Here is a 21,042-nt window from a genome sequence, read left to right on the forward strand (position 1 = left end):
TATTTATTTATTTGTTTATTTATGTGTTCATGCATGCATGTATGCATATGTGGAAGTCAAAGGATGACTTTCAGGAATCGGTTCTCTCCTTCCACCACATGGGTCCTAGGGATTGAACTCAAGTCGACATACTTGACGGAAAGCACTTTTACCAGCTGAGCTATCTTGCCAGCCTGGAATACCCTTAGTTTTTTACTAAGGTAGAAGGTCACTATTTTGTCTTCAATTCTGAAGGATTGCCTTTTTGGGTGTGGTGATCTATATTCGTAATAGTTTTCTTCCAGGACTTAAAGTACACCATCACACTTTTGCCTACTCTATAGAGTTTCTGCTGTTAGTCTGATACGGTTGTCTTTAACTATGACTTTCTGCTTTTCTTTTGGACAATTTAAAATTCTTTGTCCTGATTTTTTTTCTGACAGTCTGATTATGTTGAGGTGGAAATATTTTCTGGTTGTATTCCTCTGGGCCTCTATTCCAAGATAATCATATTCCAAGATAATCATGTCTTTTCCAAGGTTTAAGAAATTTTTCTGATTTTGTTTTATTGAACAAGTTTTTATACCTTTAACCTTTGTTTACTTCTTATCAATCAATGGTGTAGAAATTTGGTCTTTTAATGATGTCCTAAAGATCTTGTAATCTATCTGCATTTTCTTTTTTCCCATTCTTTTTGTTTAAATATGATATTTTAAGAGAACCTTTACTCTTTGATATTCTTTTTTTTCTACTTGGTATAGTCTGTTAGTAAATTTCCACCTACATTTTTATATAACTTATTGTCTCTTTATTTTCAGAATTTTTGATGATAATTTTTCAAAATTACTATTTACAATAGTCAAAAGGGCTCAACAGGCCAGTGTTGGATAAGTAGATAAACAAAATGTTGTCTGTACATGCAACAGAATGTTTAGACCTTCAACAGAAAGGAAACTGTAATATGTACCCCAATGTAGATGAGTCCTGCAAAGACCTTATGCTTAGCAAAATAACCCAGACACAGAATCATAAACATTATAGAACCCCACTTCTGCATGGTACCCAAAGCAGACACATCCGTGCAGACAGAGAGGAGAATAGAAATTACTAGTGACTCAGAGGAAGAAGGTGAGGTAAGCAATTGATGGGTAAAGAGTTGTAGAGTTGGAGGGGATGAGAAATATTGAGTACAAATGTGGTGGCCACATACCATTGTGTTTGTTTGTTTGTTTTGTTTTTAATGTCCCTGAGGTACATGGTTATGAATGGCTAAAAAACCTAAATATTTGTCATGTATATTTTATCACAATAAAAAAAGAATCTATCTTTTGGTATAAAATAGCTTTTCACATAATAGTTTCTGGTTAAAAAGACCATGTCTGAGATGGGCTGGCTGCTTTTGATTTGCAGGCTGCCGGCTCTCAAGTTGGGGTGATGGTCAATTCCTTCAGTAACATCGTTGTGGCCATAATCATTGCCTTCTACTTTAGCTGGAAGCTCAGTCTGGTTGTATCATGCTTCTTCCCCTTCTTGGCTTTCTCAGTAGCCTTACAGTCAAAAATGTTGACAGGATTTGCATCTCAAGACAAGCAAGCTCTGGAGAAGGCTGGCCAGGTAATCTTATAGACCTAATTTTTCCTCTTATGGCTGGGTGGTTATCAAGAAAATGTTTAAAAGGAGAAGTTAAAAGAGACACATGAGTCTGCCTAAAGGCTATGACAGTAAAGCTTTGAAACTTAAGCTTGATCAGGCAAGGAGAAAGTGTGGTAAATGTAGAAGCTTATATATTTTATGCCCTTTTGCTATCATCTTACATTTTCTATCTTCTCACTTGCAGAGGTGGACAGTTCTATTTGAGTTGTTATAGTTTTCTCTGCTTAATTTTTTCCCTGAGTCTTGCTATCCATACAGAAAACAAATACTTTCAACTTTAGTTTTTGCTAAGCTCGTGGAAAACGTCTTTCTTGAATATAATCATGAGTTACAGTGTAGAATTCAAATATGTTCCAGTTTTAGGTACGCATTTTTAAAAGTCTATTTTAATTAATACTTGAACACAAGGAATAAGTCAGGGGATGATGGCATAGATAGCTGTCAAATAAACACACACACACACACATGCACACACACACACACACACACACACACACACACACGGTGGGCATGGTGGCACAGCCTGCAGTGATCCTATAACTTGGGAGTAGAGGCAAAGAGATCAGAAGTTCAAGGTTGTCCTCAGCTGCATAGTGAGTTAGAGCCCAGCCTGGCTACTTGAGATGCTGTCTCAAACAACAATAACATACGGGAAGGGAGGGAGGGTGGAAGGGACCAATCCATCACATATAACAGGCATTCTTTCTGTTTTTGCTTTTTGATACTAGAGTCTGAATAGTTTACTGAGCCTAGGGGTTTACTAATGTGTGTACTTTAAAACTTAGCTACACCCCAATTCTTTTATTTACTTTCTTAAAAATATTGAGACAATCTCTCACACCAAGTTGCCCAGACAGCCTTGACTTCAGACTGGAGGCCAAACAGGTCTTGAACTTAGGATCCCCTTATCTTAGCCTTCCAAGCATTGGCGTTCAGGGTTTTTACTACCAGGTCTGAGTCACACACTCACTCATACTTCATAAATTCACTCATGATTATGTTTTATGAGTTTTAAGACAGAGACGTGATGCTATCTAAGTAACCAAGACATTTCAGATGCCAGTGTAAAAAATAGGATCTCTAATGAGGAAGAACCCCAAATTTGTTAACAGTGGGCCTTAATCTGTGTACTTAAACACATGCTCACCATGTAGACTAAAGAAGAAGTTATATTTGACTAATAATATTCAGTTATATGTTTTTAGAAGGGATGGTTTACTGAGCAGTGACTTTTCGGAAAATAGTCTCTAGTGGTTTGAATTGTATTATGTACTTTTGTTCCAGAAGATATTCAAAGACATCATTTTAGGCATTCCAAGTGAATTAGCAGAAACATTTTAAAGCTTGTCCAGGACAAGCATGAGAGACCGTTTCTCACACTGTCTTTCCCCCTAGCAAGTAGAGACAACGAAGCCATGCTACAACAATGTAGAGACTGAGTGTAGGTGACAGATGGCCCCATGGTCTGGTTGAGTTGACCCCCCAGCCAACTTCTCGATGCTATTTTCTGCCTTTTGTGACAAATCTAATATGTGCCATGACTGAAATGTCATGAGAAGAGATAGTCCCACTTTTGGATTCCTCAGACTCTTTCCTTTTTCAGATCACCAGTGAAGCCCTTAACAGCATCCGCACAGTCGCTGGAATGGGAGTGGAGAGGAGATTTATCAAAGCGTTTGAGGCTGAGCTGGAAATGTCATACAAGACAGCTGTTAGGAAGTCAAATATCTATGGATTCTGCTACTCGGTTTCCCAGGCGTTAGCATTTCTTGCAAATGCTTCTGCCTATAGATATGGAGGTTATTTAGTAGTCCTGGAAGGGCTGCATTTCAGCTATCTTTTCAGGTGAGGAATATCCAAAATGGTCACATGATATTGATGCACCAGTGGGGATTTGCCTGGTTCTGTCACTCAACTTTCTTGTGACCCAGCAGGCTATTGTCTCTTAAAGCAGCCAATTTTTTTTCAAGGTTCTACAGGGTGTGTGATAGTTCTTCCGGAATTGGCAGCCCCGCTGACTTCTGTGTCCATGTCTATCTCTAGGTGGCCTCAACAGCACACAAGCTCATTCCCTTCATGAATGATCTTGGAGTTTCAGAAGAAGCATGCCCAACATTGCAAGCATGTTCCAGTCTGTTTCGTTTACTGAGGTCTCCTTGGTAAAGGAAACTCACACAACTAAGCCTAGTTTTAAGGATTTGAGAAATGAAATCCATGTTTGGACTGGAAGAGTAAAAAAAAAAAAAAAAGGATGATTACAAACAGATGACTCATGGATGAGTTGTGATCATATTTGCACATGTTGAAGCTAAGATGCTCAAGGCCTTGAACAAGATGGACTTAGGGGTTATTGTATTTGAAGTCTGTTCCTTACTTGCAAAGACAGCTGATTCCTAGCCACTTCCTCTGAATAGAGACATGATAGGCCAGAGAAGGGCATCTTCTATTCTTCAAGGGAGGGTCTGCTTACCTTCCTAGGGGAGGGCCTCAGTATGGGTATAGGTGATGGTGGTAGAAGGAGGTAGTGAGGGCAGAGACAGTTTCAAGTTTAGAGGGCATGGAGGAGGCTTGATCCTCTTGCCTGATTCCAGTACTTTCCTGTTAGCCCATCACACCCACACCCACACCAGGAAATTGTCTTTTCTAAACCCTTGTGTGTTTAAAGCTACTAACACAGACAGGATGAAGCCACAAATTATTTGCCAGCATGTGAGAATCAAGGGCCTGCAGAAAACTTCCACTCTGCCTTAAGAACTAGAAAGTCATCTCCCACCATTTCCTACCTTATCACCAAAGTTTTCGGTCTCTTAAACCTTATCCCGGGCTCCTGGGAAATGTGGGTTTCCAATTCTGGCCTTGAAACAACCACTGATTATCAGCCGGGCAGCAGCGCACATGCTTGCACGTTCCCTATCCATCATGCCAACCCCACGAAGACCTCTGCCACAGATGGCTCTGACGGGCCGCCTCATGGGCTACCATGCACATCAAGAGCCAGGCTAGGTAGCAAGGCTGTCTCTTCTGACGAATTTATGCATGTATCCATTCCTTCCTTAAGTCCATTCTGAGATGGTTAGCAGCTAGAACAAACAGAAGGCTACTGGCCATTGCGATTTCCTTATCCAGTCTCAAGTATGGCTTCTATGCATGCTGGGAGTAGAGTAGGTACTTCAGGGGCCAACTGCTGTCATTCACATACCTGTCAGGGATTCATGAAATGTTACAACTGGGAAGAAAAGCCAACCGAATCTGCTCATCTTTTCAATTCCTTTCCAAAAGCTACCCCCTCCCCACTTTAAAAAATATTTTTTTTTAATGTAGTAGATCTAGGATTTGGAAGTCTGAGCCCTACCCTGTCAGTTTACCCCTCCACGCTCTTACAGAAAAAGCACAATTTGGAAAGTGCTCGCCTCTCTATCTCCTGCAAACCCAGCAACGGCTGAAGTGACTTGGTCAAGCTGTTTGGGCCTAGCGCCCCAAACATTTGCCCCTTAGACCTGCATACTACCACACCCTGCTTCCACCCTCTGAGTGTTTGTCTGATTGCAGGGTGGTCTCTTCAGTCATCATGAGTGCAACAGCTATCGGGAGAGCATTCTCTTATACCCCAAGCTACGCCAAAGCTAAAATATCTGCTGCACGCTTTTTTCAACTGCTGGACCGAAAACCTCCGATTAATGTATACAGTGGAGCAGGTGAAAAATGGGTAAGGACTGGGCTACGAAAGAGGTGTGTGTGTGTGTGTGTGTGTGTGTGTGTGTGCGTGTGTGTGCTTGCGCACGCGCACATGTGTTGAGTCTAAATTTTAGCAGCCTGTGTTCATCCACGTGCACTCAGAATGGACAGGCAATGGACTTACAAGTGTAAAGGAAGGGAATAATTGACATGAAAAAATCAGGTGTTACACTGGCATTTGAGTAAGACAACAACCTGGAATCCTCTCAGTTCACAGTCTGTACTGCACTCAAGAATGATTAATGTATACTGAAGAAGTTTTCTGGGCCTGCTGGTTTACCCCTCTAATCCTTGAGCTTAGGAGGCTGAGGCAGGATGAGTGCAAGTTTGAGGCCAACCTGGCCTTCACATAAGAAAAGAGGCTTATTTATTGCACAGTTTGGAGGCTCAAAGTATGTGATCTGCTGGTTCTATTATTGGGTCTCTTTTTAGAGTCCCGGAACTACAGCGTATAGTAGTAGGCGGTATCCTGACAGGAAGGCATCGTGGGGGAAGTTCACATGGCAGCACAGAAAGCTAGAGTGCGGGGAGGAACAGTGTCATTTTCATGACTGCCCAGTTATGTTGATTTGATGATTACAAACAGGAGCACACTGTGTTTGCCTCCCTTCTTACGCTCTCTCCAACTCTCCTCAAGTTCCACCAACCACTCCCTTTGGAATTCATGATCTCTTCTCCTGTATTAGTCACACACACACACACACACACACACACACACACACACACGCACGCTATTAAGGACTAATTTATTAAGTCCAATTAGTCCTTAATTGCATGTCTTGAAGGCTGACCCCTTAGGACTATGGTCTTGTTCCTGTGGAAAAAGAAGGAGGATTTCTGGTTCTCCCTTTTTTAGTAGGGAGTCCACCTATAGCTCTTTATCTAGGGGTGAGGCCTGGCCAACAGCTCATAGGGAAATATCCCATGCCTAGTTCTGGGGTTTCTGTTATATAGAGAGCCTGTGGCTTATGAATGGGGCATTATCCTACTCTTTGGGAATAGCTGCATTAAAACTGTAATAATAACTATAACTGTAAATATATACTTTATGTTTGAAGTATGTTTATAAAATAATGGGTTTCGCTATGGCTTTTTCTAATATCCTTGTTGTTATTTATGCTTCCTGCTCTGCTCTATACTAACCACTGTCTTTCATTTCCAATCTAATGCTCATGCCCAAGTTTCACCTTTCCTCCTTTATAGCAACTATATCTTGCTAGTATCCTCTCCAGAGCCCTAGAGCCTGGTCTTCTCCTCTCTAGCTCCTTCTCCCCTTCCCTCAGCGGTCTTTCTCTACTTTCCTGGCTTCTGGGGTTATTCCAGTGTAACTGCCTCCTTTTAAGAACTATTCAGGTCTCCCCAAAATGACATTCATTCATTCTGAGGGCAATGACGTCAGTGACCAAATCACCATGTACTAAGCCTAGCCTCTTACCCCTTAAATGTTCTATGCCACTTCTTAACATCATCACACCAGGGCCCATATATAAATGCTTGTGAGACACACCCCATATAACCGCAGCCTTGGCAGATACTGGATTTTATATATGAAACACATAGTTCCAGAATTAATGAAGACACATGTCTAAAGACACACAGATAGACATGACATATCTAGTCATGCTTTTCATTGATGTTTTGGTGGGAAATAAAAAGGCTAGGTCTATTTGTCCAGCCATACAAATATTGTTCATCTGGTTCAAGTTTTAGTTCGTGTGAATTACAGAAAATTTGCTAATATTCAAAATTTTTTCCTTATTTTTTAATCTTATTTTAAACTTATTTTTTAATCTCCAAGGTGCTTTTACTCTTCCTTGCCCATTAAAAATAAAAAATCTCCATACGCTCAAGAGAGCAAAACACCAGTATAGCTAAGCGAAATTATGAGATTTTTGGTTAAGTGACCTATTTTTCCTTCAGCTTTGTAGAATTATTCTCTGCAAATGTTTACCCATTTCAAGAATTCATAATTCAGATTATATTTTAAATTAATTTTTTATGTTATCATATAAAGTAATAGGGTTAGTCATGATATTTACATACGTATGTGTCATTATTCTTTATGATCATTTGCTTCCCTCTCTCACTTCCTCCATCATCCCTCCATGCGTCCAGAACCCCGCTCAAACTGGTTCCCTTCCTTTACCTAAACAGTCCCCCTTCTGCTTTCTCCTTATACTCTGCCTTAAGATCCCTTCCTCCATTCTCATTTGTAGTTTCATGAGCTACACACAAACACATGTAAGCACATACATGTATGATTGTATTTGTTTTATTTGATCTTTAAATTATGTGTATAGGTATGGGATTGTGCACATGCGTGCAGTGACTACCTTCCTGTGCATAAATTCTTGGAGCTGGAGTTACAAGCAGTGAGCTACCTAATGTGAGTGCTGGGAATAGGATTCAGGTCTTCTGGAACAGCAGTGTATCCTCTTATTTTCTGAGCATCTCTCTGGCCCCACAAAATTTTGGTTTTGCATCTAAGAAAAAAAACATAGTGTTTATCTTTCTGAATCTGGCTTATTTTTCTCAATGCAGTGGTTTATAGTTTCCTCCATTTTCCTAAGAATATCATGATTTTGTTTTTTAGGGCTACATAAAATTCCATATATATTCTTTATGAAGTTATTTGTTGATGTTATGTAGGCTGGCAAAGTAGACCCAGGAACTAAAAAACAGAATTACATGGCATTAAAAATCTTCTGCACAAAAGGAAACAGTCCCAAAGTGAAGTGAAGGAACTACAGAGTGGGCAGAAAAAATTCCCAAGTGTACATCAGATAAAGGGTTAGTAGTCAGGATCTGAAAGAACTCTAAAAATCAAACTCAAACCAAATCATGTAAACAACAAATGGACTAAAAAGCCGAATCCACAGTCCCCAAAAGAAAAATACACTTGAAAAAATATTGACATCCCGAGCCACCAGAGAAATACAAATTAAAGACGCTTTAAAAGACCATATTGTCCCAGTCATAATGGCCATCTTCAAGAAAACAAATGCAAAGAGGAAACCTTAGTCATTACTGAAAAGAATGTAAACTTTCGTAGCCACTATAGAAATCGGAATGTTTTCTTTTTTTAAAAAAATGGAAAATAGCTCTACTCTAGGATTCAGCTATACTGTTCTTAGGTATATACACACTTGAAGTCAACATACTACAGAGACACGTTCTCATCCATGTTTATTATGAAGCTAGTCGCAATAGCTAGGAAGTGGAACTGTCTTAGTTGTTTGAAACACACTAAAATATTTGTCTTTGTGGCATAGACTCTAAGCAACTTTGTTTTTAAGTCGTTTTAAAGAACAGTGTCAAAACAACTCAAAGAATTGCTGGCTTCCATCAAGAGAACAACAGTCCGCTGTTCTCTTCCATTCTTTAGTATAAGAAATAGGTGACAATGTGTAAATGTTGTTTTTATTCCTCTGATGATGGGATGAGATGAGGGCCATACCCAAGCTTTACTAATACATGCCTTAGGCTGAGCCCAGAGTGTTTCCATTTAAATATCGCTAGGGCTAGGCCTGGAAACTTGTAGCCTCTATACAATCTAATCTTTTACAAGCCTGGGCCTTGAAGGCTTCAGCTTCCAGCCTGTCTGCCAACTTAGGTTTAGAATGTTTTCAGCCTCCAAGACTGACTGCTGAATAAACTCACCCTTTTCTTTTTCTGAACTCTGGTTGGCTGGTTCAACTCAGCTGTTCTGGCTCAAAGCTCCTCTCCAAGCTGATGGATTCAAACTGGCTTTTCTTGCCCTCTGACTGAATTCCTCTGCTAGGAAAAAACTACCTCTGAAGTCCACAAACCAAACTGCACTAACCTGTCTGAGCTCAGATGCACTCAACTGAACCGCCCTGAACTGTCTGCACTCCTGAACTCTGTTGTACTCCTGTACTGTACTTACTTTACTGTACTGCACTGTTTGCCTAACTCTTTATGCACTTCTCTTTTCTCTCTCTCTTTTTCTCTCTCTCTTTTCTCTCTCTCCCCTCTCTCTTTCTCATGAGAGTTGGGCATATCCTATCTCTGATTCATTCTGTCAAATCTTTCTCTGGTTCATTAGTTTGTGTGCCTCTCAATCAGGCGTCATTGTTTGGGATTAAAGGTGTACTAAAGGCATGTCTACATTCTAGCCAGAGGGATTAAAGGTATATACTAAGGGAGTGTCTGAATTCCAGCTGTATCATAGAAACCCACCTTTTGGGATATGACTCCTTGCCAGAGTGTCTAGGTTGCTGGATTAAAATTTCTCTGCAATAAGGAAATGACTTTAGTTCAGAATGGGATTAAGAAGTCAAATGTCTTTAATTTCCTTGTCTCTCTTTATTCTATCCCTGCCAGCATTGGGGGGGGGGAAATGTCATTTTTGTGGTCGGTGTCTGTTTGCTTGCAGTTTTGAGACAGACTCTCTCTATGTAACCCAGGCTGGCCTCCAGTTGAACTAACTTCCTGCCTCAACTTCCAGAGTTCTAGGATTACTGTTGTGTACCACTATTCCTGATTAGAACGTCACCCATTGAGTTGCTCTTTCTGTAGTGCCTAATTTCATAGCCTTGTGTACAGTTAGGTAACTTTTCTGTTTTCTAGGCTCCAGTAGGAACATATATGTAATTCCAGTCCTCTCATTCCAGGACAACTTCCAAGGGAAGGTTGAATTCATTGACTGTAACTTTACATATCCTTCTCGACCTGATATCCAAGTTCTGAATGGTCTCTCAGTGTCTGTGGACCCAGGGCAGACTCTGGCGTTTGTTGGAAGCAGTGGGTGCGGCAAGAGCACCAGCATTCAGCTGTTGGAAAGGTTCTATGATCCTGATCAGGGGAAGGTGGTAAGTGGTGTAAACGCTTTTGAGAATGTTGTTTTCTGTGTAAGATCCATGCTCCCCACCACCACCACCAGTGGTCTCCAAAGCTATGCCTTTCCAGGCGAAAATGTTTGCCTCAGACTCTCACCCCTGTGGCTATTTTCATTTCCATCATCTGCTGGTTGACCTGATTCTGCCCCACAGCTTGCAACACCTCATTCTTCCCAGTTCCAAATGGCCTGCTGACCAGTTAGGAAAGAAAATTGGGCACACAGGAAATGAGTTTGTTTGAGAGACGTTTACTTACCTGCAAATGGAGCAGAAAGTGCAGACTAATCAGGAAACTAACAGCTGTAGATGAAAAAAGTGGGTGACAAGGGACATGATGATAAGTAAGCAAAAGCAAGCATGAAAAACTTGGTCTAAGATGATTATACCTAACTAATAAATAAACTCAAATTGATAAAGCCTTGGCAAGGGTAGTTGAAACGTTGGTGAGCTGTTTTATTGCTTATTCTTCAAAGTAATTCTTTCTCTTTTCCTCTGTTTTATTTTTCCTCTTCTCGGACAATACAGTCTATACAATCAAATAATAAAGATTTGTAAGAAAAAGTAACATTCCTCTGTGCTTCTTTGCTCTTACCCACTTCATATCTTGAGTTCTCCTAGTAATTATTACTCCTGTGTCCCTAATTCTCAAATTTCTGTTTTCATGATTTAACTAACTTAGACGCTGTGCTGATTTATTTAAAAAAAGCAAAAAGTTAGTTGTCAGGACTCTTCTCATTTACCTGCTTTCTACACCCCAGTAAAATTCACCTTCTGATGTTCCTGAATAGTGTGATCTTTACTGAAATGGGGACAGGTGACACTTTGAAGAGAAATATTAAGGGAAAAGTGAGGCTGTCTTGCAGGTATCAGTAGAACCCGGGAGGGTATGAACATGAAGAGTAGGAATTGATTGCCTGTGCTTCATGAACATTGCTATTATTGATTTTAGATGTGAAGATTTTAATTTATTTGAGAGGGCTTGTTGACTGATGAATCTAGGAAGTACATTGCCCTAGAGATCAAATCCGTAAAAGGGAAAGGACTCGGTTTTCCAAAGCTGGAGCTCTGTCATGTCTTGTCCAGGCGGATATAAATTGCTGCAGCATTGATTCAGCCTGTTTGACCTCTCTAACGTTAGCATGTGTGCTAAGGATGTTTTTCTGAACGCACACATTGAATGTTCTAGTCCCTGGAAGGAAGCAACCATTTTATGATTTCTCGCATTTAAGAGGCACAGTACATTTTGTAAACTCATTGTTTACAAAAATGTATCTATGAACACTGTAAATAGAAAAAGAAAATCCTGCTTTAATCAATAAAAAAATTCCTCTTTGCTTTTAGACAAGCTACCAAATACAGGTATAGTACATTCAGTATTTAATTAGGCATCTATGACGTGACCAGTACTATCTATGGGGGATTTTTCAGAAACATGGAATATATCTTTTGTTTCCTAGATGGTTATAATATATCACATAAACAGCAATTAGCAAGAAGCTCAAGTTTTGACTAAATTGTGCTTTGCAGAAATGGGTACTATGGAAAATACCTTAGGCTGAGTGAGGACTGACTCCTGGTGGGGTCTGCCTTACCATCGCCCCCACCTTTTAAATAGTGTTTGCCTTTTCCACTGCTTAGAAATTATCTAAAATATGTTCTGTTCGCATTATTTGAAATAATTCTCCCTGGAATCACACTGTCAAATACTTTACAGCTAATATGTTAGATTGATGTACCTTTGGGATACACTCTTAGGCATCTTAAATAGCAGCTATTTGGTGGCTGAACTTCCATGACTTCTGGGCTGTGAGCACCTAGAACTGTGTTCTCATCATAAAGTCGACAGAAATGGTACAGTGGTTCCTGGCAAGATGGTTCCATAGATGATTGTGACCAAGTGACCAAACACATTTTCTCCTGGACTTGTTATCTCAGCTGTCCAGAGAATAATACCAATAAAACCAAGAACACAGGTGTGATCTTCATGTTCTCCAATAGCATCTGTCTGTCTCTCTCCCTGACCCAGCCCCCTCCCTCTCCTGTTCCTTTGGGTAGCTCACTAAGCATCAGAATACAGAAAGCCTGCCTAGCTGTACAGATTAAGCTATGTGAAGCCACAAGGAGAATTACTTTTTTCTTAACTAAATACTGTCCAGAGATTCTTTCTCATTTATACAATACCCATAGAACTAGAGTTTGGGAAAAACAACATCAAAACGACAAAATAATCGGTGTCAACTTTGATGACTTGCCTGCCAGAAACAAGTTCCAGAGGCCACAGGCAATGTGATAGATTCCCTCAGGGCTCTGGGGATGGCCACTGTTAAGCAGGACAAATGCACTGTAAAGCACTCAACTCCACGAAAGAACCCACATCCCTGCTGGAGTGCTAAAACCTTGTGTCCTCTCTTGTCATCTCTGTTGGCAGATGATAGATGGTCACGACAGCAAAAAAGTCAACGTTCAGTTCCTCCGTTCAAACATTGGAATTGTTTCCCAGGAGCCAGTGTTGTTTGACTGTAGCATAATGGACAACATCAAGTATGGGGACAATACCAAAGAGATCTCCATGGAGAGAGTCGTAGCTGCCGCAAAGCAGGCTCAGCTGCACGACTTCATCATGTCACTCCCGGAGGTAAGCACAAATCTGTTTTACAGAAACACAGGGCTGTGGAGAGGTGGGAGACCCAAAAAAGTGTTAGGATTGTGCCTCAGAGAGAGCTTCGAAGACAACACAATTTATCTCCCAGTGTCTTGCATTGCCTTGGTCTTTTAAGCAAAACAACTGCCCCCCTTCATGACATTTTAGAAAGTACCGTATTGTCAAACAAAATGGATGCTGTAGTTTGCTACCTAGAGAACATACCCATATAGCATTAACGTAGCCTGGTAGGAGGAAATCCAAGGTTTAACAAGGGTTTGAATGCAAGTTTTCTTATTTACCACCTGAGTGTGTGATTTGGGGATACTTACTTATCAAAGTTGACATTGTACATTGTGCAATTACAAATGCACATTGTATTTGCAAAATGCAAAGGAACCCAAGAACTTTAAAATGAAGGCATAGATGTCAAAGGTTGGGGATATAGCTTACTGGTAGTGCTCTTGCTCAGCATGTATGAAACCCTGGCTTTAAAAAGTAAATGGCCACACAAGGAAAACGGCTGCAGCGCCAAGTCTGCATTTGGCCGTCTCCACTATGATTTTTTTCCCCCATTCACCGAGCATTTCTCTTGGTGGTTGTTTAACTACAAGAAAAATTAAAATGTGAACTCTAAATTAGAGGCTGTAGCTTTTCCCACTCCTGTTTTTAATAATACCCCTTGGAAATTCCTGTTCTTTGTAGACTGCTGCGTTTGAAAACTGTGGACTTGTGGTGGACTTGTTTGCTTGCCCTTTCACAGGCTTCCTCAAATCTTGTGCTCATGTCCCGTTTCTAAGCTGGGCAACCTAACTAGCAAGCATACTGAAATCCCTAAATTGAAAAGCAAAAGAATGCTTTGAATACCTGTGTTTGCCAGCATGTCTAAAAGCCAAGAGGAATTTTAAAAAAAATATATTAATGGAGTATTTTCCTACTAAAAATGCTCTTAGACATTTTACAACATGATAACAAAATATACTGTACCTATGAAATGCTTGCTTCAATGATTTTTTTCTTCGGTCTCTCCTGGCTTAGTTGAACTTTTTTTAGGCAGGCAGGTTAGAGTAATGAACAAGGACAGAGGATCAGAAACTAGATTAAGTCAGTACTAAACTTTCACATTTGCTGTTTATTGCTTATTTGTCTTTGTGCAATTATCTTGCTTCTCTATGCCTTAGTTTTATAATATATAAAATCAAAAGAATATCATTTGTGTCACCATGAAAAGGTTACTCTTCTTAGACTAATTAGCCAGCTGTGGTGGCACACACCTTTAATCCTAGCACTTGGGAGGCAGAGGCAGGCAGATCTCTGTGAGTTTGAGGCCAGCCTGTTTTATGTAGAGAATTTCAGGACAGACAGGGCTATGCAGTAAGACCTTGTCACCCTGTCTTTAAAAAAGGAAGAGGAAGAGGAGGAAGAGAAAGAGGAGGTAATAGAAGAGGAGGACAATCTTTGATGAAGACTCAACTTAGCCATGCTGGCAAATGAGGGATGTTATTCCCATCTCTACATTTCTTTCAGGGTTATATTTTTGGTCTCTTCCAGTATCCAACTAAGATCCCACATAGGAGGTCTTTCTTGGCTTGAAATTCTCTGATCTAGCTAGACATTTTATTTCTTAATTTCATCAAAAAATTATAGCAAATATGTATGCTAGGTACTAACATTACATTTTTCAGGTGAGAGTGTGGCTCAAAGATATTTAAACAAGTTGTTGATGTTTGCAAGGCCAGTAAGCAACAGAGTATAAGTTCAAACTGTGACTTGCCTCCCAGAATGTACTTTCTTTTTTTTTTTTTTTCTTTTTTTTATTTATTTTTTTGTATTTTATTTTTTTCTTATCAGTTACATTTTATTAACTCTGTACCCCAGCCGTGTCCCGATCCCTCATTCCCTCCCAGTCCCTCCCTCCCTCCCTCCTCTCCACCGTGCCCCTTGCCAAGTCCACTGATAGGGGGACCTCCTCCCCATTCATCTGATCCTGTTTTATCAGGTATCTTCAGGACTGGCTGCAAAGCTCTCCTCTGTGGCCTAACAGGACTGCTCCTCCCTTTGGGGGGTGGGGAGGCCAAAGAGCCAGTCATTGAGTTCCTGTTAGAAATAGTCCTTGTTCCCCTCACTATGGGAAACCAATTGGTTACTGAGCTACCACAGGCTACATCTGAGCAGAGGTTCTAGGTTGCATTCATACATGGTCCTTGGTTGCATGTCAGTCTCAGAAAAGACCCTGTGCCCAGATATCTTTGGTCCTTGTGGAGCTCCTATCCTTTCCTCATCAGACTAACTCCCCTTCTTTATGATTCCCTGTACTCTGCCAAAGGTTTGGTCATGAGTCTTTGCTTTGAAAACACTGCTAGTTAGAGTCTTTCCAATGCGCTCAGTAGACTCCTGTCATACGTTCAATGCACATCCCATCTGTCATTCTAAACGAGGATTGATCATCTTACCCCATGTCCACTCTCTTGATTATCTTTTTTAGGTGTACAGATTTCATTATGTTTATTATATCTTATAGGTCTATATATCTCTCCGACCTCGGCGGGTACCTGCCGCCATCACAATTGAGCTCCTGCCGCGCACGGATCTCAGAATGTACTTTCAAGGGAAGGAGCCAACCGGAAAGTTTTTCAAGGCATCTCTATCCCTGGGATTAGCCTATCTTACAAAAGATCTTTGAATGAAAGTCTAGAAATCAGAGAATTTCAAACCGAGAAAGACCTCTTATGTGGGAATCTTAGTTGGATACAGGAAGAGACCAAAAATATAACCCTTAAAGAAATGTAGAGTTGGCAATAACATCCCTCATTTCCCAGAACAAACTTCATACATTAAATATTTCTAACTAGATTTGATATATTTTATTGGATTCAATCACTATTTCTACATTCAAAAAAGAAACAAAATTTGATTTCACAGATGAGTCGTTGATGTGGGGTCCCAACAGTACAAGAGCAATGGCTGTCTCTAGTTCTCAAACTTGCTATGCTTTTTCTAGAAATATGAAACTACTGTTGGGATCCAGGGCTCTAGACTCTCTAGAGGGGAGAAACAACGCATTGCTATTGCTCGGGCCATCGTACGAGATCCTAAAATCTTGCTACTAGATGAAGCCACATCTGCCTTAGACACAGAAAGTGAAAAGGTATGTATCAATTTTCTAAAGTCTTAGGTTATTAAAGATGAGTCTTTGCTGGAAACATTAAAATGACACTATTTTCTCTTTAATTTTTTTTCTTCACAATTCATTACATATCCGGATTAAAGCCTGATCCCTCAACTCCTCCCAGCCCCACCCTCCTTTCCTCTTTTCCTCAACCCCTTCCCCTAGTCCACTGAAAGGGGGAGTTCTCCACTATTGCCATCTGCCCATAGCTTGTCAAGTCTTATCAGGACTGCCTGGATCCTCTTCCTCCATGGCTTGGCAAGGTTGCATCATCAGGGATGAGTGATCAGAGAGCAGTCAGCTGAGTTCAGTCCCTTATCCCCTCACTCAGAGATCCATAAGGAGACTGAGCTGCCAAAAGGCCATATCTGAGCAAGGGGTCTAGGTCCTCTCCATGCATGGTCCTCTGTTGGTGCATCAGTCTCTGCAGGACCCCCTGGACTCAGATCTTTTAAGTTGGTCTCCTTGTGGGGCTCCTGTCCCCTCCATGTCGCTCTATTCCCACCCCTTTCTTCCTCCATTAGACGCCCTGTGTGTTGTCTTGTTCGTTTATAGTAGGAAAGTGAAAAGGTATGTGTTAATTTTCTAAAGTCGTGGGTTCCTAGAGATGAACCTTTGCTGGAAGATTTGGGCATATAAAATGACACTATTTTCAGTTGTCTTATTCATTTGTAGTAGGAACAGACAATATTTTTCTTTGGAAGCAAAAGACAATGATCTACAAATAATAGTCTAACAGGGCTACTGCCAATTTAAAACCCTTACTTTAAATAACTGTTCTATAAGGTTCTTTAGGTTGAATGACTTTTTTTTTCCCCAAAGGCAAATAATCAGTTTTCTTAAATAAATCAAGACAATTTAGGTCATCTTTGAAACATAGCATGTATTATAGTTTTCAAGTTGTGTGACCGAGTAAGTAGGTCATACACAATACCTAAAAGGAGGTGGTAGCCTTGTGGGGTTTCCACAATAGAAGATATGGTTGGGGGGAGAATAGCTATGAAATTCAGAATTCATGGTCTATGTCTTTAAAATCCAGATTCCACTTTGCAGAGCGCTAAAGGGTGTCATTTCACCCTTGGTGGAAAAGGAATATCAGAAATGATTAACCACTCCCAGCCTTTTCCCCTTGGTGTTATCTTAGTAAACAAGATGGTGCAGCATTGCAAAACTTCATGGCGACCTAGTATTTGTTTCCTTCTTGCTTCCCTGAACTTTCTCAGGCCGTGGGCTGCCATTTAAATAAAGCGTGGATGCGTTACACGAGCAGCCACTTGCTTACCCTCCCCTGGCGTTCAGTCTTTAGAGTTGTTCCTCAGGTGCTATTTGAAATGGCCCCTCACAGTGGTGGGCTGGGGACAACCCCGTGTCTTTGCACTGACTTTCCACCTCCTTTCTGCAGACAGTGCAGATCGCTCTGGACAAAGCCAGAGAGGGCCGGACCTGTATTGTCATTGCCCATCGCCTGTCTACCATCCAGAACTCAGACATCATTGCTGTCATGTCTCAAGGAGTAGTGATTGAAAAGGGGAACCATGAAGAACTGATGGCGCAGAAGGGAGCCTACTATAAGCTGGTCATCACTGGAGCCCCCATCAGTTGACCTGACTGGAGACCCTCATACACAGATCACGGTGCATCAAGTACAGGAGGGCTGCGTGTTGTTGTAGCTATACAGAGAAGTATTAATGCTTTGCAGACATAGTCATCCACTGGAATCCAAGCTAATTTTGAGTGACCTTCCGTAATAATTTCAGTTTGAAATGTCTATGTAGAAAGGAGAGAACCCAGCGCCAGTGTGAATGAAAGGTCCGAGCTCAAGCAGCTGCTTACTCACCATCCAGTGCTGTTCTGGGTAGGAGCTGATTGCTGTCACCATCTAGGACTTGGTGAGAGGGCACAGAGTTCCCTGTAGGATAGACAGCTATCTTTTGCGTTTGTGAAAGCTCCTGGTACACTGAGCCTGCTCTGTAATTTGCACTCAACTGTTTTTCGAGCCAGATCAAGGTCAAGAGCTAAGGACGGAAGGCTCCTGGCACTTCTGCTTTTCATTCCCTGCCTGGTGCCTATTGCCTGATGTCCCTTGCTCCTATGAAATCCTGTCCATGGAATGAAAATGCATCAGCTTCCTAAAGTTGTCACATAAAAATCTAGTAAAAAAATAGTAGAAAAACATTTAAGTTTGTCATTTCCTTCAGAATGCCACTAAACAACACTTCTTATGGTATCAAAGAAGGCAAGTAGTCTCAGGAATAAAGAAAATTTCAAAATGATGGCAGGAAAAAATGTGCGAGCTAAATATGTGACAACGGATTTCCAAGACGAAAGAAAATCAACATATAATTTGTTAGTCAGGCAAAGCCTGCAGGCTTCCCATGTCCTCCCAAGTACCCCTCCCACGGCTAGGACACAAAAGCCTCAGGGGCCTTCTGGAAAGAGGAGGCAGAGGGATAGATGAGCCCCAAGTTAGAAGGGGCTGAAAACCTGTGTACATTTTGTGGGTGTGCAGCCCGCTCCTGCAGCAGGCTGGCAGCACTTCCCCAGTCCCAGAAGCCTAGTTCCTGCTGCTCTTGCTCACAGGCAGGTTGGAGTGTAGAGACACAAAACACAGCTGAAGGGGTGAGCCGTACACAAGAGAGGAAGAACCAGTGTGAGACTATGGTCTGATGGCTAGGGAGATATCAAGGAAATTTTCCCAGCCACGCACATCACCCTACAGCTCAACAACATGTATCCAGTCAATCTGCTCTATGAAAAATGTACACATACACACGTTGTAAGAATTTGGGCTATTAACAGTTATTATTAATGCCTATTATTACTACACTGGTTATTATTTAACCTGATGCCATATCAATAAAAGACTCCGGCACCTCTTAGATTTTAATACGCCTATGCACTGTAGCTGGGCAGATATAAACCCCTAATTCACCTTGTTACCTCCCAGCCCACATCCCATGCCGATTGCTCTAATAATTCCTAGCTGGGCTGCTTCCCATCCAGTATCCCATAAACGCTTGCACGTGTCTCTCATCTGGGATTGCTTCTCTCCATCACCGATCCTCAGATCAGGCTCCTCCCAGCCACGTGCTGTTTTTTTCACGATAACCCATGGTTGCGCTGCCTCCTCCTCTCCTCTCCGTCTCTCTCTCATCTCCCCTTCCTGTGATCCTTCTGTCCTCCAAGCCCTCAAACCTTAGCTGTGCCTCCTCGCTTCTGATCTGCCTGGGTATGTAGGCAACTTTATTCAGCTAATCAGAGAGAATTTGAGAGGCAAACTTCACAACCATCATTTCAGATATGTGATAGTCTGCTTGTAGAACAGTAAGAATCTCAGGGGGGCAAGCAATTAACATCTGAATACAAAGCACCAGGCCATGCTGTAACACACACACACACACACACACAAAAAAGCACTAAATACACACAAAAACTCTCACGATAAAAGAAATTTTAATAGTTGAGTATCAGAATAGCTTAGGGCCTGGTTCCCATGGGCCATACTGTCATCTCAACATCTTCCACTTATTCCATCTTCCTTCCAAGTTCATCCTGCTCATAACTTTGTCTTCGCAAGCCCAATAAATGAATAACTGCCAACAGGGGAAGACTGAGCTGTGATATTTTGAAATATATTATTGTTGCTGTTGTTATTTATCTTCAGGGTTTCCTAGTAAATAACCTTCAAGGTCCAGAATTCTTGGAAGCTGCCACCCTGGGAAGGCATGAATGCCTCTGATGTTGGAAAAAGGGGCGGGGGAGTAAGCTCCAGAATAAATGATTGCTGAGGGGGACTAAGTCCCATGGTAAACACAGGCTCGTCCTCCACTCTTGAATAGGGAAGAATACAACTCACTTGTTGAGGTTTGCATCTCAGAGGATGGGCCGTTTGCTGGGAGGTTGTCTATTTCCTAAGGAAGACGTTTGTGTGGTGTGCATGAGGACTGAACAAAGGTTGTCTTTTTAAATAAAGTACTTCTAAGGACTGATGAGAGGGACCGGACCGGACCAGATAAGTTACTCCTGTGGTGGTGTTCAGCACAGTGATAGAAGCCTAATGATACAACCGACTTCCAGATCCTTTTGTCCAACAGCTCTTTTGACTCTAAGTACTCTGGGTCTGCTCTGCACGTGCATTGAATAACACCTCAGAGAAAGGACACCTGCAATTCAGAGCTGCCTACAAACGTGCAGCTTTCGGCAGTGGGGTACTCGTTTAGAAACGGGGAGCCTGGAATATTTGATATTGTGTCCCAGTAGAGGAAAAGAGGAAAAGACGTGGCATCCCAACTAAGACTCTTTTGCCAGGCCAGGCGGCAAACGTGCTTTAATCCCAGCACTTGGGAGGCAGAGGCAGGTGGATCTCTGTAAGTCAGGGGCCATCCTGCTCTACAGACTGAGTCCCAGGATAGCCAAGGCTACACAGAGAGACCCTATCTCGAAAAACCAAAAAGAAAAACAAAACAAAGAATCGTTTGCCATATATTTATTATTTAAGAGTTAAATAATTTTCTGTCTTAAGAAATATCAGTGGATCGGTGAGATGGCTCAGTGAACAAAGACTTGCTTGCCAAGCTGACAACCCAAATTTGAGCTTCAGGTCCCACATAGTGGAAGGAGAGAACCATAATAGACTTCTACAAGGTGTCCTCTGACCTCCAGACACAAGCTGTGGTGCATACATGTGTGTACAAAGGCTATCCTGTGTGTACATGTACACCAAATCATACACACACTAAAGAAATAAATATAATTTTTAAACTATCCACCTTTTTTAAAAAATAAGAAGTGATTAGAATATTCTCACACAGTCGCCTTTGGCTCTAATCTCACACATTTACCTAAGGGTTTGGTTGATTATATATACATATATTGCCTTCTTATGCATGCAGATCTCTCTGTAATCAGGCCACAGGAAGATGTCAGCAGAGATTTTAAGAAGAGCTGTGAATCTCATTGCTGTTTCCAAGCACACTTTGAGATCAATTTGCATATCCACAGGCACC

At 41.4% G+C, this 21,042-nt stretch overlaps 1 protein-coding gene across 1 annotated transcript in view; it reads left to right on the forward strand.

Annotated features, from left to right (window-relative positions):
• Nucleotides 1-19,638, forward strand: part of LOC129671322 (bile salt export pump-like) — a 38,829-nt gene extending 19,191 nt beyond the window's left edge. The window contains exons 6-12 of the mRNA XM_055600181.1: nucleotides 1,390-1,593; nucleotides 3,236-3,477; nucleotides 5,182-5,338; nucleotides 10,002-10,199; nucleotides 12,655-12,861; nucleotides 15,869-16,015; nucleotides 17,439-19,638. Of these exons, the coding sequence (XP_055456156.1) occupies nucleotides 1,390-1,593; nucleotides 3,236-3,477; nucleotides 5,182-5,338; nucleotides 10,002-10,199; nucleotides 12,655-12,861; nucleotides 15,869-16,015; nucleotides 17,439-17,639 (1,356 nt within the window). The 3' untranslated portion in view covers nucleotides 17,640-19,638. The remainder of the gene's footprint in view (nucleotides 1-1,389; nucleotides 1,594-3,235; nucleotides 3,478-5,181; nucleotides 5,339-10,001; nucleotides 10,200-12,654; nucleotides 12,862-15,868; nucleotides 16,016-17,438) is intronic.
• The last annotated feature ends 1,404 nt before the right edge of the window (nucleotides 19,639-21,042 follow it).

This window comes from Psammomys obesus, unplaced genomic scaffold, assembly GCF_907164565.1.
Source record: "Psammomys obesus unplaced genomic scaffold, mPsaObe1.curated_primary_1811, whole genome shotgun sequence".
NCBI lineage: Eukaryota > Metazoa > Chordata > Mammalia > Rodentia > Muridae > Psammomys > Psammomys obesus.